The sequence below is a fragment of the Chaetodon trifascialis genome, chromosome 1 (genome assembly GCF_039877785.1).
Source record: "Chaetodon trifascialis isolate fChaTrf1 chromosome 1, fChaTrf1.hap1, whole genome shotgun sequence".
NCBI classification, from domain to species: domain Eukaryota; kingdom Metazoa; phylum Chordata; class Actinopteri; order Chaetodontiformes; family Chaetodontidae; genus Chaetodon; species Chaetodon trifascialis.
The window spans coordinates 33503183-33531161 of NC_092056.1; the positions used below are offsets into that span (position 1 = coordinate 33503183).

Sequence of the window (27979 nt, forward strand, 5' to 3'; positions counted from 1 at the left end):
TTCTTTTTTCCTCTCCTACTACTGTGGGATGACCCAGCAAATTTATCTGGTGACCCTTTGGAGGGGGTCCAAACTCTAGGTTGCGAACCAGTGGACTAAGCTAGCCAACTGTATACAGTATCAAGTAATTCTAACCAGCTGGAATTAGTCTATAAAATATAAACCAAGTGTTTAACACTGGTGTGTTAAGAAGTGAAAACTGGGACAAAACTCTTGTCAGGGCTTTCATTTTGACAGAGAAATACCTTATATACCTTGATACAAGTCTTTACCTGTTTTACACCTCCATGGACATGACTGCCATGTTGGTACATAAACTTTACTGACTGATATATCCCATGGCCTGGATGACTCAAAACATTCATACAGCAAGTGATGAATGGTATAACACATTTAATTTCTTTATAGTAATTGAATCCAATCAGACAATTTTTTTTAACAATAAAATAATCATGATATCATGTTTTAAAACATCACACAGCAGCAGATAAATAGTGTAAAATGAATGTGAAAAGTGCAAGATCAAATTCAGTTTTCCCAGAGAACTGTGGAGAATGATTTCTTGAACTCTCAAAGTCTGATCCTTCTCATGTGTTAAGTTTAAACTGTTGGAAAAGTGGGTGTATGAAAATGAAGTTGAAATAACTGCCAAATAGCAAACAAATTTTTTTTTTTTTTTTTTTTTTTTTTTACAATTTTTGATGCATGTCTTCAAGTGTAGACCAATGTGGCAGAGTTAACATTCTCAATCTGAGTCAACTCAAGCTAACATGATGGGGATAAATTTGAGAACAATGCTTAGGAATGACCTCCTCTAAAGAAAAGGAGTTTTAATACACATGGCATTTTCTGATTGTTCACTAAAATATTACCATTCACAGTGGAACACAAATGGAAAAGAGAGAGAAATCTCTTCTTCCTTCTCTCTCAGTTGTCAGACAACAAAAGGAGTGTGACTGTACAGCATAACAATTTGACAGCTACTGTGTAGTATTACTCCATTTGTAATCGGCAGGTTTAAGTTTGAATATTTGTTCTGTTGCCTTTGCCTCTTGTTATTTTATATTTGGTATCGTCACTGATAGATTTCTCTTTGTGTGGCCTCTATGATAGTGATTTGATGGGTGGTCATAAAGCTGCTAAACAAGGCTAACAGGAGTTTCTAATTGAGTTCCACAGTCTAACCACTATTTTACTCTCATGCAGTGGTCTAACAAAACATTGGTCACAAGTTTTGTGCAATCAAGTATACTCCCATGCAACAGGGAGGCATTCACGGAAAGACAAACAGACAGAAATTAGCTTCTTATCAGTGCTGGTGTAGAGAATTTCACAACCATGTCTGTAAATCTTTGGTCAGCAGTAGGTTTTTGCCTTTGTTAGCGAAGCAGGCAATGTTAATACTTGAGCCAGTGTGCAATTTAGGCATGTTCACAGTCAGGGGTGTCCACATACAATAGTTACTTGAGAGGAAATCGGGAACTCATAACAATAATTTGCAATAATTTGTTAAATTAGTAGTAGCTCTCATTTGTTATTAGCAGTATGTGTGGGTCTCAGTAGGCCATGTCAGTGAGCCAGCATGCACCAGACAAACTAAATAGTGTGCAGCCATTGTTTATATTATTCATGACACTGCTGCTTTTTGTGCTGTGTATGACAAGCCAAATATCTGCTGTGAAAGGTTATAATGTAGCTATAGTATTCTGAATTTGCGATAGCTCTGATTTGTGCCTTTTGTCATTGCTCCGTAGCCACAGTGACTGAGGCTCATCTACCAAGTGAATTAAAAACATAATCTTTTCTCAAACTGATGGCCACAGTATAAGCTTATGGTGCTGTTACATTAGCCAGGCCATTCCTGTATTTTCATGTAGAGGAACATGAAAAAAGATTTTGCTCAGATACAAGACATGATCGATGAGACCTGGTTCAGGTAGGGAACAAGAACTGACACCCTCCAATATGGCTGCTTGAAGGTGTGTCAGCAGCTCTTGTAATTCCACTGAAAGTACTGAATAGTTACTACTGAAGGATGATGGAAATGCCCAGTGAGCAGCAGCTGTAAATGCACTTTTTTTGTTATTGGAAACCTGAAAAGAGAGTTAGGTTTTTGCGCCTCTAAGTACAGTTCTTGTCTTCCTCTGGTTAATAGGATGGAGGCAGAGGAGTGGTTGTGATTGATGTCCATAAACTGTCTTTAATTAATAAGCTGCGTTCATCCAGGACTGGAGGGACTGGAGGCCAGGTTGTGAGGTCTGATGTCTCAGCGCGTCTTTCTGTAGTAAACAATAGTTGCCACCAATACTACTGATGCTGCTATGGCTACTGTTCTCCACAGAGAAAATCCACGGATCACCCCTTCCTAGAAAGAGCAAGGGCACAAGATTAAAAGCTTTGGATTATAGTCTATACATAAGACCATACAGCCTTAAATTAACATTTCAAATGAGTAAAGCACACCACTGACAGATCTTTATGGAAAATGCATCACTCACCCAGCCTCCCTGCTGTACGAGCCAGGAATAGAGCTGCTCTCTGATGACCTGGAGCACCCAGCTTATGACTGTTCTGATGTTCTCTAGATGGTTGGTGGTCAGTGCCTTCAAAGCAAAAACAAAAAAACTGTGGCATGAACAATTTCACAATACAGTATATGCACCCCAGTTTACTGTACTGTCGTGACTCCAAGATACTAGCTGCTCTGGCCAAATCACAGTGAATTTTGGACGTACCACATCTAAAAACTATTGAGGAAAAAAAGATCATATTCTTGAATCTGAATATTAAGTCATATAGTGGACATCTGCATAGAACCGACTGGTTTATTCCAGTGTTGAACTGAATCAGCAGCTGTGAAGGCAGATTGAACTTCCTGAGCTGACCCAGGAAGTACATCCTCTGTTACGCCTTCTTGATGATTGAAGCCATGACAATGGCTCCCATTGTTTACAGTAGGGATCAGCTGCTGGCCCCGCGTAACACAGCCGTGCGGCCGAATGAGCGACCTGATGTCCCCTGCGAGTTAAGGAGGAGGATGTGGGGGTGTCGCGCTGGGATCAAGCGCTGCGACAGGAAGAGAGCTTACAGACTGTCCGTCATCATGTCCGACATGATCAGGAATATCGGCAGTGCAGCATGCTACTGTTTTCGGAGGCTTGGCTGGGAACGCAGCACACAGATGCGACTGTAATGCTGGATGGATTCTCACTCATATGGGCAGACTGGACAGAGAGGAGCGGTAAGTGGAAAGGAGGAGGGCTGGCAGTGTTTGTGAATGATAGATGGTGTAACTCCAGGCACATTACTATCAAAGAGCAGCACTGCTGCCTGGACATTGAGCTGTTGGCTGTTGAGGCCTGTCTGAGGCCATATTATCTGCCGCGGGAGTTCTCACACGCCATAGTGGTGGCTGTGTATATTCCTCCCTCTGCTAAAGCCGATGCAGCCTGTGACGTCATCAACACTGTGATCAGCAGGCTGCAGACTCAGAAACCACAGGCCCTCTTACTGATCTCTGGAGATTTTAATCATGCCTCTCTGTCCTCTACTCTGCCCAATTTCATCAAGTATATCACATGTGCCACCAGAGACAATAAAACACTGGACTTATTCTATGCCAACACCAAGGAGGCGTATGAATCATCACCCCTCCCTCCTCTGGGAAGAGCTGATCACAACCTGGTTCATCTCGTGCCTGTCTACAAGCCCCTTGTTAACAGGCAACCAGCTGTGTCCCGCACAGTAAAGAGGTGGTCTGACGAGGCTGAAGAGGCTCTGAAGGACTGCTTCGAGACAACCGTGTGGGATATATTCAGTGACTCTCATGAGGAGGACATCGACAGACAACATCACAGACTACATAAACTTCTGTGTGGAGAACACTGTACCCACCAGGACTGTATGGTGTGACACTCTAACAACAACCCCTAGATTAATCCTGACATTAAGGCTCTTTTAAAGGAGAAGAAGAGGGCCATTAAGTCAGGAAACAAAGAGGAGCTGAAAACTGTTCAGAGGGAGCTCAGAAGGAAAATCAGGGAGGGGAAGGACAGATACAGGAGGAGAATGGAGGAACAGCTGCAGGAGAACAACACCAGGGGAGTCTGGGGAGGCCTGAAAACCATTTCAGGCCACCAGGAGTCAAACCCTCAGGCAGCTGGGGATCCAAAGTGGGCAGATGAGCTGAACACCTATTTCTGCAGGTTTGAGGAAGCATCTGCCCCTCCCCCAGCGGCATCAGCCCTGCAGCAGCCCTCCTTTGATCTGTCAGCAAGTACCCCCCATTATTGGAGCAATAATCTGTGCAATCCATCGTGTACATAACATTCTGCAAACACAATTTATAATTTAAGATAATGTTTATTTTTTTTACACTCTTTTGTATATACTTATTGCTTCTACTTATCTAACTAATCTACCTTTTACTGATGCTGCTGTAAATTGGAATTTCCCCTTGCGGGACTAATAAAGGTATATTGAATTGAATTGAAATTGAACTGAATGGTTGAAGTCCACCTAAGGTTACAGGAATAGTGGATCCCATAAACCTGAAGGTTTCAACAGTGGAAACAATGTTTCTGAGGATGGTAATAAGGGACTGTGTTGAGTGTTCAGCTCTTGGTTGTTCTGACTGCATCCGAGGATCAGCTGTTTGACCAGCTGTTTTTCAGGTTTCCTGAGGTGCAGTAAATTGTGTAGAAAAAGAAAAGCAAGGGGACAGCACAGGTCCCTGGGGGGCTCCAGTGCTAATGGTCCAGGTGCTGGACGTTATTTTCCCCGGCCTTAGCTGCTGTTTCTGGTCTGTCAGGAAGTTTGTGACCCATTGACAAGTTCAGGCTGCCACAGTGAGCTGGGTGACTTTGGAATGGACGAGTTCTATGATGATGGTGTTGATCGCACAGCTTTAGTTAACGAACAGGATCCCTGCATATGTCCCTCGGTGGTCAAGGTGTTGCACAATATAGTGCACTCCTATGTTGACTGCGTCCTCTACCAACCTGTTTGTAGGCAAATTGCAGGGGGCCCAGCAGAGGGGTTGTTTTTTCTGACAGAGGGTTGATAACTAAGAAGCTCTCCTACAGCTTTTTGATGTAGCACCTCTTTGCTACCTAAACTTCACTTGTCACTGTGTTTCTACGCTTCCTCCATAGCCTGCCGAAGCTGCCCATGTTTACCTGAGAACCATGATTTATTGCTGTTGTTTGTGCAGAAGGTTTTAGTTGGCACACACAAGTCCTCACAAAAGCTGTGTCTCAGTCTGTTGGTGCAGGCTTTCACGACTCTGAGTCTGCCAGAGGGAAGGCAGGTGAATAGAGAGTGTCCTGGGTGGGAGGGGTCATCCTGGATCTTTGTGGCCCGTCGGAGGAGATGGCTGGAGTAGATCTCCTCTAGGCGTGGAAGTGGGGAGTCGATGATCCACTGAGCCTTAATCTTGATGACCCGCTGCAGTTGTTTCTTTTCAGATGCAGTGCAGCTGGCGCACCACACCGTACATCCATAGGTGAGGACACTCTCTATCGTCTTGCTCTCATTTTTTAGCAGAGGTGAGGGGAGTTTGCTTCTCTTCAGTGTTCTCAGAAAGAAGAGACACTGCTGGGCCTTTTTGATGATGTGGGTGGTGTTCACAGTCCAGCCCAGGTCCTCTGAGATGTGCAGGCCAAGAAACTTAAAGCTGGTGACCCATTCCACTTCCTCCCCATTGATGCTCAGGGCTGAGTGCAGTGTGGTCCTTCTTTTTTTCCTTCTTTTGTCTTCTTGGTGTTAAGGTTGAGGTGGCTGACCTCCTCCCTGTATGGTGCCTCGTCACGGTCGTTGATAAGCCCCACAGCGGTTGTATCATCCACAAATTTGATGAGGGTGTTGGAGCCATGAGTAGCAACGCAGTCATAAGTGTACAGTGTGTACAAGACTGGTCTCAGCACACAGCCCTGAGGAACACCAGTACTGAGGATGAGGGTGGAGGATGTGGAGGTGCCCATTCTGACATGCTGGGGTCTGTTAGTCAGGAAGTCCTTGATCCACAGACAGAGGGAGGTTCCAAGTTGTAGTGTCTGTGGATGTGTTGGACCTGTAGGCAAACTGATGCTGATCAAAGCCAGGTGGGATGTGGGCCTTGACATGCTGTAACACCAGTCTCACCATACATTTCATGATCACCGGTGTCAGGTGATGTCAGCTGTGTGTCATCTGCCTGTCTGTTGTCCTCTTCAAAGCGTGAAGGTGTTAAGCTGGTCTGGGGTTGAGAAGTGTCAGTGGGGGGCGGGGTGTTGTGACATTGTTTGTAGTCAGTAACATTCTGTATGCCTTTCCATATGGAGCGGGGGTCGTTCTCCCTGAAGTTGGCCTCTATCTGCTCTCTGTACCTTGTTTTAGCAACTTTGATGCCTCTGTTCAGGTCCGCTCTAGCCTTCCTGTTGGTTTCCCTGTCCCTTGACCTCAGTGCTGAATCCCTGGTCTGAAGTAGTGCTCTGAGCCCCAAAGCTGCATGGGGGACATACACTCAGACTTAATTAGGTACACCTTGCTAGTACTGGGTTGGACCCCCTTTTTGCCTTCAGAACTGCCTTAATTCTTCTTTTCAACATGGTGTTGGAAATATTCCTCAGAGATTTTGGTCCATATTGACATGCTGGCATCACACAGTTGCTTCAGATTTGTTGGCTGGACAGTGAACTCATTGTCATGTTCAAGAAACCAGTTTGAGATGATCTGAGCTTTGTGACATGGTGCATTATCCTGCTGGAAGTAGCCATTAGAAGATGGATACATTGGGTCATAAAGGGATAGACATGGTCAGCAACAATACTCAGGTAGGCTGTGGTGTTCAACAATGCTCAATTGGTACAAAGGGGCCCTAGGTGTGCCAAGAAAATATCCCCCAGACCATTACACTACCTACACCAGACTGAACCGTTGATACACGGCAGGATGGATCCATGCTTTCATATTGTTTACACCAAATTCTGACCCTACCATCTGAATGTTGCAGCTGAAATTGAGACTCATCAGACCAGGCAACATTTTTCAAATCTTCTATTGTCCAATTTTGGGGGAGCCTGTGCGAATTATAGCCTCAGTTTCTGTTCTTAGCTGACAGGAGTGGCACCTGGAGTGGTCTTCTGCTGCTGTAGCCCATCTGCTTCAAGGCTGGACGTGTTGTGCGTTCAGGGATGGTTTCCTGCATACTTTAGTTAGAACAAGCGGTTATTTGAGTTGCCTTTCCATCATCTCAAACCAGTCTGTCCATTCTCCTTCGACCTCTGACATCAACAAGGCATTTCCGTCCACATAACTGCCACTCACTGGATTTTTTTTTTCTTTTTCAGACCATTCTCTGTAAATCCTAGAGATGATTGTGCATGAAAATCCCAGTAGATCAGCAGTTTCTGAAATACTCACACCAGCCCATCTGGCACCAACAACCATGCCACATTCAAAGTCACTTAAATCCCTTTTCTTTCCCATTCTGATGCTCAGTTTGAACTTCAGCAAGTTGTCTTGTCCACGTCTACATGCCTAAATATACAAATAAAATTGAATTGAATTGAATTGAATTAAATACATTGAGTTGCTGCCATGATTAGCTATTTGTATTAACAAGCAGTTGAATAGGTGTACCTAATTAAGTGGCCAGTGAGTGTATATGTACATACATACAGTGCTGTGAAAAAGTATTTGCCCCCTACTGTATTTCTACTGTTTTTGCTTTTTTGTCACACTTAAAAGTTTTAGACCATTGAAGAAATTTAAGAAAAAGACACTGAGTGAACATAAATAGCAGCTCTTAAATGATAATTCAATTTATTGAAAGTGAAAAATAATTCAAAACCAAAATCACCAATGTGAAAATGTAATTGCCCCCTTAACTTAATAACTGGTTGTGCCACTCTTTGCTGCAACAACTGCAATCAAGCGTTTGCGATAACTTGCAATGAGTCTTTCACATCGCTCTGGAGGAATTTTGGCCCGCTCTTCTTTGCAGTACTGTTTTAATTCAGCCACATTGGATGGTTTTCGAGCATGAACAGCCCGCTTAAGATCATGCCACAGCATCTCGATCGGATTCAGGTCCGGACTTTGACTAGGCCACTCCAAAACCTTAATTTTGTTTCTTTTGAGCCATTCAGAGGTGGACTTGCTGGTGTGCTTCGGATCATTGTCCTGCTGCATAACCCAAGTACGCTTGAGCTTGAGGTCACGAACTGATGGCCGAACATTCTCCTTCAAGATTTTTTGGTAGAGAGATGAATTCATGGTTCCTTCAACCACAGCAAGTCATCCAGGCCCTGAAGCAGCAAAGCAGCCCCAGACATACACGTCTGTCACCAGGCAATTTGAGTCACAGATCATCAGACATCCCTGTTTCACCTGTGTACATTCAGTCAGGTTGAGTGACCATTACGTGTGCCGAACGCGCTTTCGATGTGGTCAGATGAGATACGGATCAAAATATACAAATTTAGGTCTGAATGTATGTGCTGACTCAGATAGTTGCATTGAATCACGGCAGTGAAATGCCAGACACTGTGGAAATCTGACTGTGAGGTATTGGTGACGTGAGCGCACGACTCCGCTGGTTTACGAAAATCCACTTGCGCCGCCGGCGCACAGAGTTGACCAGGTCTGAGGTGGCGAGCATTCAGCGCACTTTTACGCCGCTGGCGCAGACCGAAATGGTCGAAAATTCCACACCTACCCCCTACTGCGCCGCAACGCCCATCCTGGCGCACCTCTGTACGCTTTGGTCTACCAAAATACCAAATGCGCCGTGCATCTGCCTGCACCGCTCAAAAATACCACTGCACTGGCAGCGCATCCTGCGCCGCACTGGTGGCGGAGTCGAAAATAGAGCCCTGTATGTCGTATTTTATGTAAATGTGACAGGACTGACCAAAAAACATGCAGAGACTATTTACTTGTAGTAGGCAACATCTCTAGTTATGAGAAATGAAGCCACTACAGTCGAATGGACAGTGTGTGGATTCTATTTTGTTCAGTCTGTTCCTACCTGATAGATAGCTAACTCTAGCTAGCTAGTCTGCATATATCAGACTGATGGCAAGGAGCAACAAACACCAAGGAGCTAATTAATTAGTGGGCAGACTTTTCAGCTATGACTGTTCTGAGATTTGCACGATGACTTAAAAAGATACGACATTTCAACTTCCAGTGGTGACGATGTAGGAGAAAGTCACTTGGAAGAGAGGCTTGAACTGGAAAGTGACGGATTACAGTTTCAACTTAAACTCGGTCGTGAAATGACTAAAAATAAAGTTAGAAATACACCGAGCTGCCCAGCAACTCCTGACGGGGCCATGGCAGATACTGTAGCCAGCAAACTTGCTAAGATGGCGACCATGAGCCCAGATACTAGCAACACACCTGGTCTTGTCAAAGTCTCGCCGGACATTTTATCAACGGGCCAGCTGGTTTCTGAACTGGAGAAGCAACTAGCCTTACTGCTGAAAAACATGTCAGCGCTAATTCAGGAGTCTGTTAAACCATTACAGTCCTCAGTGGACGCACTGTGCGAGACCGTGAATCACTTCAATGGCCGCCTTGCTGCTGCAGAGACCCTGGCTGGGGAAGACTTTGAGCGCATAACAAGCAAGGAAAAGACAGTGGAGATGCTGAAAGCCCAGAAAAAGTCTCTTCAAGACCGCCTCGAAGATCTTGAGAACAGGTCACATAAAGTCAACCTCCGAATAATTAACATCAGCAGTGAGAAGGTACGGGACCCGACCGAGTTCATATCTGATCTGTTGATCTGATCTGTTGGGAAACCTTGGCCCCAACTTCCTCTCCAAGCCCCCTGAGCTAAAGAGAGCACATTGCTCCCTAGCCCCTAAACCTGGACTGGGAGGTAGACCCAGGCCTTTTGTGATATGCTTTCATCGTTTTCAGGAGAGGGTGCTTTGTTGAGACAGACGACATGAGCTTAAGCACCGTGAAACAACGCTGCAAATGTACCCAGACGTCAGCGCCATTACTGCAAAGAAACGAGCCGCTTTCAACAAAATCAAGCAAGCTCTCAACCAAAAAGGAGTGAAATTCAGGCTTCTCTTCCCTGCTCGCCTGCAAGTTTCATACGAGGATGAAACACTCACTTTTGAGATTCCGGAGGACGTGTATGCATTTTACAACAAGCGAGTGAGGGACAAAGAGTATCTGTCATCTGCACTCGGGGTTTTCCCCTCTGTTTGTTTGGATGAAGCTGCTCCTGCCATTGTCTGCTGCCCCGTGGCGTGAATTTACTGTTTTGTGGACAGCTTCAACGAGAGTCATGGTAACCATGGGTACGGGTAGGCGTGTGAGCTGTGTTCACTCCGATCATGCTCCAGGAGCGATGTGCATAGACTTGTATTTTGCTCTGTTATGTTGGGGACTTTGTTTACCTCTAATTGTGCAGTGTGGGTAACATATGGGATGTTATCACTATTTTTTCCTTTCCTGATTATGATGGTAAACATGTTAAGTTGGTTTCAGTGAGTCCTTGGTTTGGCTGATGTGAATCTCATGCTTATATGTTTATCTTATATGAAGCGTTGCCTTATTACACTTTATTTGATTATTTATTTATTTTCCTCTAACCTCAATACCTCTTTTTGTTTACTTGTTTATCCATGTCATGTGCTTTCCTGCAGTAGAGTTTATTAAGTAGGATGGTTTCTTTATGTGAGGCAAATATTGAGGCAAACTCATTAATGGCCTGTTTACCTCAGTTAAGTGTTAAGACTAATGTTGATTTTCTGTAATCACATGTTCTTTACAAACGTGGTTTATGTTTTATATATTGTTCATTTGGATGACCTCTTGAACAAGAGAAGGCTATGGAAGCAGAAAGTGCTAGCCTGTTGGGATCGAAGATATGGATGCTTTGATGTCCTTCACTTTTTTTGTATGTCTGTTCTTGTTTTGTGTTTTTGTTTTGTTTTCTCCCCTTTTGCTTTGGCTCAAGAGTCATGTCAGGCCTAAGAGAGGTATTGCTTCTTGTTTCTTTAAGATATGATGACTGATGAATGAGGGTAAGAATCTTCGCTTTATTTCCTGGAATCTGAAGGGTGCCAACCAGCTCATTAAATGTAATAAGGTAATGACTCATTTTAAGCAACTTAGGGGTGATATTTTCTTTTCAAAACAAACTCATTTCTGCTCCTCAGAGGTTAACCATATCAAGCAACCTTGGATAGGGCATATATCTCACTCTATATTCCCAATAAGGGCAAGGGGTGCAGCTATCCTCATACATAAGAATGTTCCGTTTGAGTTATCAAACTGCACCCACATGGGATGATGATACATTCCTTACAAGCTTTTTCTCCTTTCTTCTTGATGACCACTACTTGATTATTGGTAGAGAGGAAGGAGGAATTTAATTCAAAACTCCTCCTCCCTTGACGGGTCTTCCTCTAATCCTCAGGTGCTATCCAAGTCAGCTAAAGTCCTTGACACATGTAAGACCAGTTTAGGTTTACTTGACCCATGGAGAGCTAAATCCCATTCAGATAAAGCTTTTTCCTTTTTTCGCACGTCCATCATTCATATTCACGGATAGTTTTTTTTCTTTTGGAGAATTATTTTTTATTAGAGGTCCACTCATGTGAGTACCATAGCATTGTTCTTTCAGACCACACCCCCGTATCTGTAGATATTGTCTTTCCTAGGCATGTCCCCCCCTCCAGACAGTGGAGACTTCACTCTTCTTTGCTAGCCCAAGCTTCCTTTAAAGACTTTCTTCACATACAGATCTCCTTGTTCTTTGACACTAATGATTCTCCAGAGATCTCTAGATGTACTTTGTGGGAAACTTTCAAGGCATTTATGCGTGGGCAAATTATATCATATGTTTCAACCCTAAAGACGGCAGACAGGGTGGAGTCAGAGACACTCACCAAGGAGATATTTATAATCAACAATTTGTATGCTTCAGCTCCGACCCCTGCTCTTTAGAAGAACGCCTTTAGCTTCAGTTTAATTTGATTTATTATCGACAAGTAAAACACAAAAAAAATTGTTCCTTGGCAAACAACATTCCTTTGAGACCGGAAACAAAGCGGCAATATTATTAGCACATCAAGCGCGTGCAGCCACACTATCCAGATTGATCCCCAAGATCAAATCCGTGTCAGGTGAAGTTACCTCAGATCCTATCGAGATTAATAAGATATTTTGTTCTTTCTACTCCAACTTCTGCTCCTCACAATGCCCTTCAGATGTTTGGGATAGAGACAATCCTCTAGATAAGATAGTTTTTCCTAAAATAAATGAGGATTTGTGTAGAGAGCTGGGAAATCCAATTTCTACCAAGGAAGTACAAGAGGCAAATGTCACTTCAGAATGGTAAAACTCCAGGCACTGATGGGTTCACTGTTGAGTTTTTAAGCTGTTCTCTGCAACCACTGTTCCAGCCCTCTAGAGAATGTATAATCAACCCTTTGCTGAGGGCCGCCTACCTCCCACCCTGTCAGAGGCCTCTATTTCTCTCCTGCTTAAGAGTGATAAGGAGCCTTTTATGTGTGGTAGCTATAGGCCCATTTTCCTCTTAAATATTGACCTAAAGATCTTGTCAAAAATCATGGCCCAGCGCCTACAGCGGGTCCTATCAAGTATAATATCAACTTATGAAACAGGTTTCATGCTCGGAAGGCACTCATTTCATAACACAAGGAGACTCTTAAATATCATTAGTGCTCCTAGTTCAAATATTCCAGAAGTGATCATCTCACTAGATGCAGAGAAGGCCTTCAACAGGGTGGAGTGGAGCTTTCTTTTTTTTGTTTTACAGAAATTCGGTTTCAATCCAGAATTTATATCTTGGATCAAATTGCTTTACACCAGCCCAGTCATCTCAGTCCACACAAATGGACTCCAGTCTGCCCCATTTCCCCTTTATCGCGGAACCAAACAGGGCTGCCCTCTTTCCCCCCTCTTATTTGCCATAGCTATTGAACCTCTAGCCATCGGGCTGCATCAGGATGGTGGGTTTGAGGGCATCACCAGAGCTGGTAAAGTTCATAAATTATCATTATATGTCGATGACCTCCGATCATACATGTCTAATCCAGCTGCCTCTCTTCCTGTGATTCTAAGTATCTTTGACAAATTTGGGTCCTATTCAGGCTATAAACTTAACCTCCACAAGAGCGAACTTCTTCCAATCAACTCTCTGGCCAGAAATATAACCCCATCTTTTTTCCCTGTCAAATATGCTACAGACAGATTTAAATATTTGGGGGGGCATATTACAAATTCAATTAATCAACTTTTCTCTAAAAATTTCCCTCCTCTCCTTGAGAGGTGTAAATTAGACTTTGATAGATGGTCTGGTCTCCCACTATCCCTAGTAGGTCGTCTAATTTTAGTTAAAATGGTTGTTTTACCCAAGTTTCTATATCTCTTTTCACATATCCCCGTCCTTATTAAAAAGCCTTTTTTTTTTAGATCGCTCAATCAATTAATAAGTTCCTTCCTCTGGGGCAATAAAAATCTGTGCATCAAAAGATCAGTCCTACAGCTCCCAAAGGCTCTTGGTAGCATTGCCCAATTTCTTACACTATTACTGATCCTGTAACTTTTATATCGGATTATTAACACAGCAGACGAAGAGCGCCCTGCATGGGTGGATATGGAACTAGCATCCTCTAAACTCTCTCTTCACTCCCTGATTTGCTCCCAACTCCCTTTGACTGCCTCCAACTTTACCTCAAACCCAGTGGTAACTAACTCTATTAGAATCTGGATTCAAATAAGGAAAAGCCTAGGCCTCCATAGGGCCCCTGACCTCTCCTGACCCAAGCTTGCCACATTCTGAAATAAGAGGAAAACTTTTGGCCAAAAAAAATGGCCCAAAAAAATCCAAGTCCAGGCACTCAAGTGGGTTTGAAAAATGTAAAAGGCCTTTAATTTAATGGGCTACATTCATTAAAATTACACCAACGCATATTAGCTTGCGCCTTCTTCAGGGTGCAGTGACACAAAGACAAACAGAGTAATCATGGTTGCAGTTACTACAAATGTGCACAGGTGAGCAAGAGTGAAACATGCACTCTTGCTCACACGTGTATGGGGCAAAGAGAAATATATATCAGAGGCTTTGCGCCAATTAGAAAATTCCCAGTGCTACTCTGTGCCCCTATCAAATCTGGATTTGATCTGGATTCTATGAAAAAGGAATTCTGGACTTACGAATCTCAAAGGATGACCAGGGATATTTACATACCTCCATCTTCAGAAAAGCAACTGACCGTAATACCTTATTACATGCAGACAGCTTTCATCCTCCATGGCTTATTGAGAATATCCCTTATGAACAGTTTCAGAGACTAAGACGCATATGTGATTCTGATCAGGATTTCCACATTCAACCCATGGATATGCAGCAACGTTTTAAACAGAGAGGGTACAAACCCCAGACTCTCACTTGGGCTCATAGTAGAGCTCTGTCACTTGAAAGGAGGGAACTGCTCAGTCCTAAATCAAAACAAGAGCAAACTCACAAACCTTACTTTGTTACACACTATAGCAGAGAGGCTCTCCAGATCAAGCACATCATAAAGAGAAATTGGGACATCATTGAGAGTGATCATTCTTTACAGAAGATATTCATTGAACCCCCGGGGGTCAGTTTTAGAAGGGCCCCAAAAATTAAGGATAAACTGGTTAGGAGCTATCTCCCTGCTCCTAAACTGGACACATGGCTTCGTCGACCCAAAGGAAATTTCTGTTGTGGTAATTGCAGCTACTGTGAAAACATGATGAAAACAGACACCTTTAGAGATATGTTCAGTAACAAAACCTATCCCCTCACTAGTTTCATAAACTGTAATACCACCCATGTTGTGTACCGACTTGAGTGTACTTGTGGCTGCTTCTATGTAGGTCTCATCAAAAGGAGGCTGAGGGACAGAGTGGCTGAACACAGGTATGCTATTCGCAGTGGAAACATGAATTATCCAATGGCTAAACACTACAAGGAGGCCAAACATGGAAGTGATGCAACTCTAAGAGTGTCAGGTATTGAGGCCATCAGCTTTGATGCCAGGGGTGGGGACAAAATCAAACGCCTTAAACAAAGGGAGGCATACTGGATTTATGAATGAATGTAGCCCATTAAATTAAAGGCCTTTTACATTTTTCACACCCACTTGAGTGCCTGGACTTGGATTTTTTTCTGCCATTTTTTTTTTTTTTTTTTTGGCCAAAAGTTTTCCTCTTATTTTGGACATTTTTCCCTTCCATGAGCACCGGTGGTTTGAGGGACACCAGCAGCGCTCCAGTCTCCTCTTTCTCTCTTGCCACATTCTGGTTGAAATCTTTGAAACACTTAGCACAGCATATAACACTATGATCTCCCCTAATCCTCTCTTAGCTTTGTTTGGTGCTCCCCTGCAGCCCTTTGCCTCTTAAGTTATGCAAACTGTTCTTTCCTTTACCCCCCTGCTGGCCAGGCGACTCATACTCCTTAAATGGAAACACCCTCAACCTCCATCTCATAACAGGTGGGTGAAAGAGGTGTTACTCACCATTAAACTTGAAAGGCTTAGATTTCCCCTCAATGGCTCCTTCAACTCATTTGAAAAGACTTGGAGACCTCTCTTAAATTATATTGAATCTTTGACATCTCTGCCAGATTGCGACGACTGAGTTCAGCTACTGAAAACATGCAGTGCATATCACCAGTCGAATCCCAATGCACGATATCCACCCTTGAACAACTAAAGCACTGTTCTGTGAGATATTGGTTTCTTTCTTACCTTGTATATAAGTCTGTAAGCCAGATGGAAGAGAGCCACCACTCGACCCCAGTTAATGCCATCAGCAAAGATGCTCCTGGCGACCTTCATGAAGATGTCCTGAGCACAGTTGCCCTGAACCTGGTTTATCAGTCTGACAGAAGAAGAAAGTGACAGATTCAGATGTATAAATGTTTTTAGTTGATTTCACTTGTCACATTCTCTGAAATGTGTCTTGGATCACAAGTAGCATTATTTGGGTAAACTGGGTTTACTAAATACTGTGCTGAAACAATAACAGTAAATATAGGACCCATAATTTATTTTCCATCAGTAGCATGACAACAATTGTGAGCACAGCACAGTGCTCCTGCTTTTATCTGCAGTTTGATTTGGATCTCATGGTGTTTTGATGTTAGTGCTTTTGCAAAGTCCAAAAATGCTGCAACAAAAGGCAAACATGGTATTTTAATCAAAAAATAAATATCTCATATATATAATGGAAATAGGGCTGCACGGTGGCGCAGCAGGTAGTGCGGGTGCCTCACAGCAAGAAGGTTGCCGGTTCGATCCCCGGGTCAGGCGGGGCCTTTCTGTGTGAAGTTTGCATGTTCTTCCCGTGCATGCGTGGGTTCTCTCCGGGTACTCCGGCTTCCTCCCACAGACCAAAAACATGCTCATTAGGTTAATTGATGACTCTAAATTGTCCGTAGGTGTGAGTGTGAGTGTGAATGTTTGTCTGTCTTTGCATGTGGCCCTGCAATCGGCTGGCGACCGGTTCAGGGTGTACCCCGCCTCTCGCCCATTGTAGCTGGGATAGGCTCCAGCCCCCCGCAACCCCGAAAGGGATAGGCGGTATAGATAATGGATGGATGGATATAATGGAAATAAAAATTTCAAATGGTAATATTTTATGATAAATTGATGAATTTTTGTGATACTGTGCTGTTACAGCTTAATGTGACACTTTCTGCCACAATGAAAATTTTATAGTGACACATCCCTAGTTTTCAAGTGACCCAGAAATCACGGCCATGGTCTGTCTGAGTGAGATTTTAATTAATTCACCCCACAATAGCTGTGCATCTATAGTTAAAGAGTTTCAATATTGACTTACTGTAGCACTGTGTGACCACTGTTGACAAATGAGTCAAATACAGTGACGTGAGAAAGATTTAGGCAGCTGTGAAAAAATGCTGTAAAATAAGAATGCTTTCAAAAATATAAATTATAATTGTTATTGTATTTTTATCAATTTACAAAATGCGCAATGCGTGAGCAAACAAAAGAACAACCCACATGAAATCAACATTTGGTGTTACTACCCTTTGCCTTCAAACCAGCATCAATTCTTATAGGTACACTTGCACAAACAAAGTCAGGGATTTTGTAGGATTATAGTCAGGAGTACAATCAACCAATTGTACAGGTTCTAATGATTATCAATTTAGAAGAAGAAGAAATGTACTTTATTTATCACACATAGTTGCACACGCCATGCTTCCGTGAAATTATTTTTCCACATTTGACCCATCCTCGGTCTGTCGATCCTCCGCAGCAGACCAGGAGCAGTGGGCTGCCAGCTGCCAGCCAATGCCGGTGCCCGGGCACAATCCCTTCTCGTCACCATTGGTCAGGTGGTGATCTTCTTGCATGTTTTTAGTGGGGGGGTTATTACGGAGGAAAACCCGGGTCAACATGGGGAGAACATGCAAACTCCACACAGAAAGGCCCCTTTTTCCTCGAGCAGCACTGAAGACATGGTGGAGGACACGCTGGGATTCGAACCGGGGACCTTCTAGCTGTGAGGCGACAGTGTTACCACTTGTGCCACCATGTGACCAGCGTTTCACATGCAGGTTGAAACAAAGTCATTAAATGAAACAGAAACAGCTGTGTAGATGGCTTCAAACTGGGTGAGGAACAGCCAAACTCTGCTACCAAGGTGAGGCTGTGGACAGTTTCATGTCACAGGTCATACACTATGGCAAGTCTGAGCACAGAAACAAGACACATGGGGCTCTATTTTCGTCCCCGCCGCTGGTGGGGCGCGGGGTGCGCACCCCGCGCAGTGGTATGGGGTATGTGCCCAGCACACTTGGTATTTTGGTAAACCGAGGCACACAACGGTACACCAGGATGGGCGTTGCGGCACAGTAAGGGGAGGTGTCGGCAGGATCATCCAACGGTTTTGGATTTTTGGTCCATTTCGGTCCACGCCGGCAGCATAAAAGTGCGCTGAAAGCTCGCCACCCCATACCTGGTTAACTTTGTGCGCCAGCAGTGCACTGCTGGGCAAGTGGATTTTTGTAAACCGGCGGAGTCGTTCGCCCACGTCATACCTCACAGGCAGGTTTCCACAGTGTCTGGCATTTCACTGCAATCAATAATTAGCAACAACCACGATTCAATGCAACTATCTGAGTCAGACCTAAGTTTATGTATTTTGATCAGTGTCTCATCTGACCACATCGCATGCGTAATGGTTACTCAACCTGACCGAATGTACATAGGTGAAACAGGGATGCAAACTAATCAATTAACACCACTGTGCCAACCAGAAACAGCCGTGGCATCCTACAGAGCATATATACTGCATCTATCTCAGAGCACTCGAGAGACAGAGAGAGACAGACACACGGAAAAAATGTAAGTGATGATCGTTGTCCGATATTACCCACGTCATCTCATTCCAAATACAAATGTTATCATTGTAATGCTTAACGTAATCTCTGAAACTAAGAGAGGGTTCTTGTTGAAATTTGGATTCCCCAGGGTCCTGGGAGCAATCGACTGAGACCCAAGCCCACATTTATGTGAACCGAAGGGGGTTGGCACATGACTCGTTCATCCTGGCGAATTCTAGCATCCCTCTGGATGGATGGCTGCTAGGTAATAATGGCTATCAACTGAAAATGTGGTTGATGATGCCATATATCACACCTTCAACAAGACAGCAGCGTCATTTTAACAGTGTTTTCAGCAGTGCTCAGTCAGTCATCGAAAGCACATTTGTGGTTCTCAAAATGCATTTTAGATGTCAGGACCAGACAGGTGGTTCATTAACATACAGCCCTCAGAGTGTCGTTGCATTCTTCGTGGCATGTTGCGTTTTACACAACATGGCTGTATGACGTGGATGTCATTATGAACTCACAGAGGGCACATTAAAGGACTTAAGATGGTGAGAGGCTGAACTGCATGTGCCGTGTCAACTGGGGGAGCAGCAGAGCGCACGGGAAAGGAGGGAGTGCCTCAGCACCCAGCTTTGTCATTAAGTGAGTATTTGCGGTTACATCAGTTCAAAAAACATCTGACGATCAATAACTTTCCACACTAAACAGATAGACAGTATTGAAATTAACGGCCACTGCGAGCCTGGACTTCCCAGACCAGAACGTTAGTCTCCTCCTGGGAGAAGTTTGGCTGTCGGACAGTTTCCTGCGAGGGCTCAGTCATCCTCGAAACATGCCATGCACCTCGCCAGCGGCGTTTTTTTTCAAAAGGTGAGGCGAGGAGCTGGTGTGATTGGTGAGGACTGGACTTGGCTGTGTCAAACCCACTCCACGCTTTTTCCCCTCCCTCCTTCCGAGTTGCGCCGCTGGGGAGTGGCATGGTGGAGGTTCCTTGCAAGTTTGTATTTCTGCTGCAAGGCTGTATTTCTGCAATTAGAGTTGGAGATTTGGTCAGGATTAATGGTGTCCTCAATGCTGGGAAATACAGGCAGATACTTATCCATCATGCAATAACATCAGGGAGGCAGCTGTCGCTTAGGAGGTAGATTGCGGTCCACCAATCAGGAGGTCGGTGGTTCAATCCCTGGCCTCAGCAGTCTACATGCAGAAGTATCCTTGGGCAAGACACTGAATCCCAAAACTGCCCCCGATGCTGCGCCATTGGTGTGTGAATTCATATGTACATCGCTTTGAGTAAATGACTAATTGTAATTATATGATTGGCCTCAATTTTATTCTGCAGCAAGACAACGGCCCCAAACATACAACCAATGTCATTAAGAACTATTTTCAGCATAGAGAAGAACAAGAAGTCCTGGAAGTGATGGTATGGCCCCTACAGAGCCCTGATCTCAACATCATTGAGCCTGTCTGGGATTACATGAAGAGACCGAAGGAATTTGAGGAAGCCTACATCCACAGAAGATCTGTGGTTAGTTCTCCAAGATGTTTGGAACAACTTACAAGCCAAGTTCCTTCAAAAACTGTGTGCAAGTGTACCTAGAAGAATTGATGCTGTTGAAGGCAAAGGCTGGTCACACCAAATATTGATTTAATTTAGATTTCTCTTCTGTTCATTCACTGCATTTTGTTAATTAATGAAAATAAATTAACACTTACATTTTTGAAAGCATTCTTAGTTTACAGCATTTTTTCACACCAAAGTCCACCAGCTGTATTCTGTACATGATACACAACTTACCGTTGGAGTTCAGCATTCCTGTTTAACTCATCTGCAATCCTCAGCAGATGTTCGACCACTTCTTTGATATGTGGATCCTCTTGTTCATTTGGCCTTCCTCCAAGATCCACAGAGGAGACATGCCGACCAGGCTCCTCTGTGTTAATACGTTCAATCACATACCTAGGACACACAATTGTGCTCCATCACTAACAAATGAAATTAAAATCGCTTTAGGATGGGATCACTTTGCACTCAGTATGGACAGACTTTATGCAGACATGTTTAAGATGGACTTGATAACATGTGAACCTGTTCTTTTACAAAACTAACAGTGACTGTTCTCAACCCTACTGAGAGCCTGTGGGTAACAATTTACAATTACTTTGACACTAGTATTCTTATTGATTACAGAGAAAGACTGAGAGACATGAGGTGTATACAGTGCACAGCATAGATGTCTACACCCTCTTTTTAAACCCACCAAATTTTGTGATTTCTCTACAAAGATGACATATTTGGGGTTCCTATTATGATCTAATGTTCCTTCAATTCTATCAATTACGAATATATGTCCATACTAAACAGGAAAACATGAGTTACCAAACAATACTGAATAAAAGAGCAACTGAGCTGTCCTAGAGGAGGTGTAATTGTTTGACAATAATGGGAATACTGCACACTTAATTTACTTATTTTACACATATCAATGACATATCTTTTTACATCAGTGTATGTTAAATAAATTTAAATTTTTCATTCATCTTCCTGTTAACTGTAATGGTGTTTGGTGTAATGTTTCTTTGTGTTCAGAGGGGTTATACTCTTTTATGCTGTGTACTGTAGGCTGTCCAGGTGAAGGTTGGGGGCAGGTGACATAAATTATCTCCAAAACAATTTGAAAAGGGAAGCAAAAATAAACGTGTTCATAGTAATGGACTTCGGGCTTGGTGATAAGCATGATGTGACAAGCTGATTTTCACAATGCAGACATATGACACATTGTGACAAAACATAGTTAATCTAATGAATTAATTAATGCAATATACCACCCAGCCCTAGACTCACAACACATCCCAAGTAAGTTTTAAGTCTCTTCAAGAGGATTTTCATGTCCTACAGAAATAAAAAAATATATATATATATATTATAACGTCTGATGTACTATGGATTATTTTAGAGAATGCTAAGGGTAAAATGTAATGCAAACTAATCAAAACAAGAACACCACTGAATAGTAAATTACCATTCTTTTTGGGCCTCCACAGTCTTTTCTAATTTTACAAAAACATCCCTGTCAAACCTTTTGCTACAAAAACAAGATACAAATATCATTCAGTCACTTTTTGTCAATGTGGTTAAAGCCAGGTCATTTCTCTCGCGGCTTGATCTTGAGAAGGTCATGTTTTGTATCATCTCGGTCAGATTATTATAACTCATTGTATTCAATGTTGTTGTTCAATGGGTCAACCATGTAAAGCAGTGTTTAAAGTTTGCTGTATACATCAGATTTATTATTTTTATTATTAAGGGCCTGTGGCCAAGGTGACTGGTGGTCATGCATAGACTCCTAGGCTGAGTCTGATTTTTAAATTTTTAAAGGTGCAATGTCATTCAGAACCAAACATACTGTACAGAACATACAGTATCATTCAAATTTGAAAAACAAAAAATATGACAGATCACAGTAACAAATTTTTAGCTAGGAAAGCAGTTTATTGACTTTATCTGACTTGAGAGTTGCCCTTTGACAAGTGACAATATTGCCACCAGTGCAGAAGAATCAAGGGAGCACTTGTGGCTGGATTGCACAAATACTTTTTGCTAGCTGGCGACGCATTGGAAAGTTTTCCTCTTGGACTTTCCACTGTATCAGAGGATCCATCTCACTGTCTGCACTTGATGTGAACAGGTTATCCTCCAATTACCCATCTACTGTCCCCTTACAGATGGGATGGGAAGTGTTACATATCTTAGTAACAATCTCCCTTATTAAACACCCAAGTAGGTAGTTTCTCAAACTGGAATGATGAATGGTTCTGGCACAGAACATGGATAATTTTCTACCAATCATCTTATAATCAAAATTGACACTACATGGAAAAGTTTTTAAGCAATATCTTCCTCTCAGTACACAAAGTTTACATCTTTCCAGTCTCTGTGCTGCTCCAAATATGAAAATTGCATCATGCTGCACGGGCCAGCAAGTGTGACGCAAGGGGTTTGTAACCCATTAATATCTGCCAGCAGGTGCAGTTATTAGTATTTTCATAATTATTACTATTTATCAAGTTGTTATAACGAGACTTACCCTCTGAGGACCACTGCTCCTTGCTCCAGGATGGGATCATCGATGACATCTGGGGCAATAAGACAGTTGATTAATAACCACATTATTTCAGTCATTACCACTACCCTGTTTGTTTATATGTGTAGAAAAGAAGAAAAGTCATATTCCTTTCATATTCACATTACATATATATATGTGTGTGTGTGTGTGTGTGTGTGTATATATATATATATTTGTGTGTGTGTGTGTGTGTGTGTGTGTGTGTGTGTGAGTAAAATAATGTAGACTTAGACTGCTTCTTTATTGATCCCAAGTTGAGAAATTATTTTGTTGCAGTGGCAATTAAACATACAGACAGAACACATAATGTATACAAGAATTGTTCAAAACAAACAAAAAATAAAAACAGGAATAATAATAAAAAATATAACAAAGTAAAACTTCATGGCATTGCGCTGGCCTCCAGCACCACTGTAAACAATCTGGGAGTTATCTTTGACCAGAACATGTCCTTTCACTCCCATGTAAAACAAATTTCAAGGACTGCCTTTTTTCACCTATGCAATATTGCAAAAATCAGGCATATGTTGTCTCAAAATGGTGCAGAAAAACCAGTCCATGCATTCGTAACCTCCAGGCTGGATTATTGCAATTCCTTACTATCAGGCTGCCCAAATTCATTGCTGAATATTCTCCAGTTGCTCCAGAACACTGCAGCACGTGTTCTGACAAAAACCAGGAAGCAAGATCATATTTCTCCAATACGAGCCACTCTGCACTGGCTCCCTGTAAAGTTTAGAATAGAATTTAAAATTCTCCTCCTTACTTACAAAGCCATAAATGGCCAGGCACCTTCATATCTTAAAGAGCTCATAGTACCTTATTACCCCACTCGAACACTGCGTTCCCAGAATGCAGGTCTACTTATGGTTCCTAAAGTCTCAAAAAGCAGAACAGGAGTCAGAGCATTAAGCTATCAAACTCCTCTCCTGTGGAACCATCTTCCAGTCTTTGTCCGGGAGGCAGACACTGTCTCTACATTTAAGAGTAGGCTTAAAGCTTTCCTCTTTTATAAAGCTTATAGTTAGGACTGGCTCAGGCTTGTCCTGGACCAGCCCCTAGTTATGCTGCTATAGGATTAGACTGTCAGGGGACCTCCAAAGATACACCGAGCTCCTCTGTCTTTCTCTCCCTCTCCATCTGCACGCTTTCATGTCCTACCACGGCGTGTTACTAACTTAGCTCCTTCCCCAGAGTCTCTGTGCTTTGTCGTCTCGCAGGTTCCACAGTGGCTGAATCTGGATTTTGGATTACAGGAGATGTAAATAATCACTACAGAGTGTATACAGTATATTTCTGTTTTTTTTCTTTAGCAGCGTCTGATTAGGTGTGGTGTCCAACTTTATTTCAAGACAATATGATTACTGTTATGCACTATCTACTGACCACCAAAAAAAAAAAAAAAACAAAAAAAAAAAAAACCCAGCCTTCAGCTCATTCAAAACTCTGTAGCCCTTCTATTAACCAGAACCTAGAGGAGAGAGCACATTAGTCCAGTTTTAGCTGCTCTGTACTGGCTTCCTGTTACATTCAGAATTGATTTTAAGGTCCTCCTCCATGTATACAAAGCCCATAACAGTTTAAGACCAAGATACATTGCTAACCCCATAATGACCCCCATTTAATATTTGCCTTCAAGAGCACTGTGATCATCTGCTGCTGGTTTATTGAAGGTTCCCAGCAAAAGTCAAAAGAATATTGGGGGTGTAGCTAGGGTTGTCCCGATCCAATCACGTGATCGGAAATCGGGGCTGATCGCGTGACTGCAGACTCGATTGGATCGGACGTTATGTCCCGATAAGGTATCAGATAAAGAATATATATACATATGTATATTTATTGTTATTTTTAATCACATTTACAATATATGGGCTAGTGATTAAAAATAAATGAGAATAAAATAGCATGTATTAACTACCAACGTTTACAGGCCGGGTCTGTGTCTGTGACAGACGCCAGTGAACAGCTTATGCGTGGAACACGGCAGCATGCTGCAGTTTGTTTTGAAGCTCAGGATCTCGAGAGGTGGGAAGGACAAAGCTGCTTTTAACACCACAAACTTGATATGAGACCTCAATACACTGCACTGCAGTTTACAATACACTGCACTGAGAATACGAGTTAGGAGTGCAGTTCCAAAACGCACAATACTGGCCTTAGGCTACTTGATAACAGTCACTTTTATTTGGTCATTTGTTTGCATTTGATATTTTGATGCCTGTTTTAAGTTAAGCAGCTATTTGTTTTAATACTAGACTACTGAGTCTTTATACCATGGTCTGGGTGAATACTCGATTCTGATTGGCTGTAGGGTGTCTGTTAAAAAGTGTTATGGACACCTATAAAAAAAGTTCTGGTCAAATAGCCTGATTGTTCTAAATTATTGTGCTGGCTCAAACGCTAGTTGGTAACCGTGGCAACAGAAACTCAGAACATACGTTAACATACGTTGTTTACAAGTTTGGACTGGTGCTTCTTCGCGTGAGCATTGACCGTCTGAACTGCGCGCATGTCACGCTGCAAAGTGATTTTTAATTAGTCACGGTAATACCGTATACCCTGGGAAAATGTGGGGAAAGTTTGATGGTATCATTTGGATACCGCCCAACTCTAAATTCAAGCTACCTCATAGAAGTTTACAATACACTGCACTGCATTATGGTTCCTAAAGTCTCAAAAAGCAGAACAGGAGTCAGAGCATTTAGCTATCAAGCTCCTCTCCTGTGGAACCATCTTCCAGTCTTTGTCCGGGAGGCAGACACTGTCTCTACATTTAAGAGTAGGCTTAAAACTTTCCTTTTTGATAAAGCTTATAGTTAGGGCTGGCTCAGCCTGGTCCTGGACCAGCCCCTAGTTATGCTGCTATAGGATTAGACTGTTGGGGGACATCCAAAGATACACCGAGCTCCTCCGTCCTTCTGTCCCTCTCCATCCGCACGCTCTCATGTCCTACCACGGCGTGTTACTAACTTAGCTCCTTCCCCGGAGTCTCTGTGCTTTGTCGTCTTGCAGGTTCCCATGGACAGTGGCTGAATCTGGATTGTGGATTTCAGCTGCGTCTCCTGCCTTGGCCCTGCCTGACATCCACTGCAACTGCTACTGCTGTTATTACATCCACTGTCACTGTTACTGTGACTGCATGTCTGTCTCTCTGTCTCTGTCTCTCTCTCTCTCTCTCTCTCTCTCTCTGACTGCTTTTCTTTCTTTCTTTCTGTCTGTCTGTCTGTCTGTCTGTCTGTCTGTCTGTCTGTCTGTCTGTCTGTCTGTCTGTCTGTCTGTCTGTCTGTCTGTCTCACTCTCTCTCTCTTGCTCTTCCTCTCTCACCCAACCGGTCGAGGCAGATGGCCGCCCACCCAGAGTCTGGTTCTGCTCGAGGTTTCTGCCTGTTAAAAGGAAGTTTTTCCTCGCCACTGTCGCCAAGTGCTTGCTCATGGGGGAATTGTTGGTTTCTTTGTAGATAAAAGAGCTTGGTCTGTACCAGCTCTATATGGAAAGTGTCCTGAGACAACTTCTGTTGTGATTTGGCGCTATACAAATAAAATTGAATTGAATTGAATTGAATTGCATGCATGCACAATTGTGCATAAGTGTTACATGTTAATATGAGAGCCATTCGGACATCCTGGATCTTATTCGTTGCTCTTAGTTTGTTTCATAATGTTTTATAGAAGTATCAGATCAGGACTCGGTATCGGCAAATACTCAAAATCAAATGACTCGGACTCGGGGGCAAAAAAACGTGATCGGGACATTCCTAGATGTAGCCTTTGGTCATTAAGCCCCAAAGCTCTGGAACACACTACCTACAGATATCAGGGAAGCAAGCTCACTGAATATTTTCAAAAGAGAGCTAAAAACTTAACTCTTAATTTTAGCCTTTTACTAGCTATGGCATCCTGATACAGGTCTGACTTTCATGTTTTGCCTCACACTTACACACTGCTGCATTTCTATTAAAATGTTGTATTTTACTTGATTTTATGTATTCTATGTAATTAATTTTAACCAACCTATACTATCATTTTATGTATATAAGGCATATTTGCCTTATTCCACCCCATTTTTACCTTTGTTTGGTTTTATGCATTGTCTTTATTCCATTTTATTTTTCATTCACTTTTTAATCTGTTTTTATGTACATCCTGTTATATGCTGCTCTCTGGGCAATATTGGGTGTGCTCTATAGGCTTACAAGACCCACAATGAGATTACATGCATAAGAAGGCATTCTGAGATGGCTGTGAAATGCCTGCTTTGGTCTAATTGAGACCTGTGGTGAATCAGTATCTGTAGAGAAGTAAAGGGATTCTGTTGTGTCTGAGAACCACAGAAAGCTGAGAGATACCAGACGAAGAGTTCTTTTAGATCCTCATCCTAATTGACTTCTTATGCTTATCCTTAAGTTATTCTTTCACTCATGACGTCTCCCAATAACTTCATCACCAGTCTCGCCTTTAACCCCATCGTGCATTAAAAAAAACATTGATTCCAATTATACATCAATTCAGACCTACAGTCTGGCTCACACTGTCCTGACTGTAAGTTTTATTACTTTGAGTTTCACCAGCCGCACGTAACTAATGGAGTAGGCATAGGGCCTGTTTGGTTCTCTATAATGCACAACTTAAATCAGAATACGTCCAATAAACGAATGAAGTCCAACAGTGATCCTTGCATCTTTTTACTGACAACAAGTTAAACAAGCAGCATTTAACTGGCACTAACAGACACCGTTTCGTTGTTATTTTGAGGCCTTTTGGATTGACTGCGGGACAGAGGACGCTATCACCAACAAGAAAAGTCTTGTTAACCAAAAACACAGCTCGCTACAAGTTAATACCTGGAATGACGTAACTGAATCCCAAGTGCCTGAAGTCTGTTGTTCCCCTTCGATGATGTTTGTTTCACTTAATGTCCCCTGTAGTTGGTGTTAGGCTTCGGTGAGCTAACTAGTAGTGGTAACTCAGCAAAGGTAACTGTTGGGGTTGTGAGGTTGGGGTCAGGCAAAGTACCGAAAAGGGGCGACTAGTTGAGGTTAGCAATAGGGGTAGGTTCGGGTTAAGGTAAAGGGGAATGTATGTCGACGAGAAACAGGCTTCGACAAAACACCTGTTCCTCCAATGACGATAAGAAAATGTGATGTTACCGGAAATCTAACACTTGGGTCCGATACTCGCGTGAGTTTAATAAAGTTTTATCTGTTGTAGTGACGAGGAACGTTTCGAGTGTGTAAAACTGACATGGCTTCACATACCTTCACCACCCGCGGCGCCCTGAGGCTCCCAGTCTCCCTTTTTCTCCTGTTCTCGGCTGTCAGCCATAGCTTCAAACTTTGTGACAGTTCGGAGCGATGAATGAGGAATTGGACCTAGATGTTTACTTGCAACATTTAGCGTTAAATGAGTCGAGTAAAGTCACTCGTACCGACTCGTCCGTACAGTCACTGTTCCGTCTTCTTCATAGGAATGAGGAAATGACA

At 42.8% G+C, this 27979-nt stretch overlaps 1 protein-coding gene across 1 annotated transcript; it reads right to left on the bottom strand.

Moving 5' to 3' along the window:
• Positions 1-691: 691 nt before the first annotated feature.
• Positions 692-27967, bottom strand: LOC139333118 (apoptosis regulator BAX). The gene is made up of 6 exons (XM_070965432.1): positions 27755-27967; positions 22462-22510; positions 20172-20333; positions 15756-15888; positions 2499-2603; positions 692-2365 (listed from the first exon to the last, which is right to left on the bottom strand). The coding sequence occupies exons 1-6, from the start codon at positions 27819-27821 to the stop codon at positions 2267-2269; spliced, it is 615 nt and encodes a 204-aa protein (XP_070821533.1). The 5' UTR covers positions 27822-27967; the 3' UTR covers positions 692-2266.
• Positions 27968-27979: the final 12 nt, after the last annotated feature.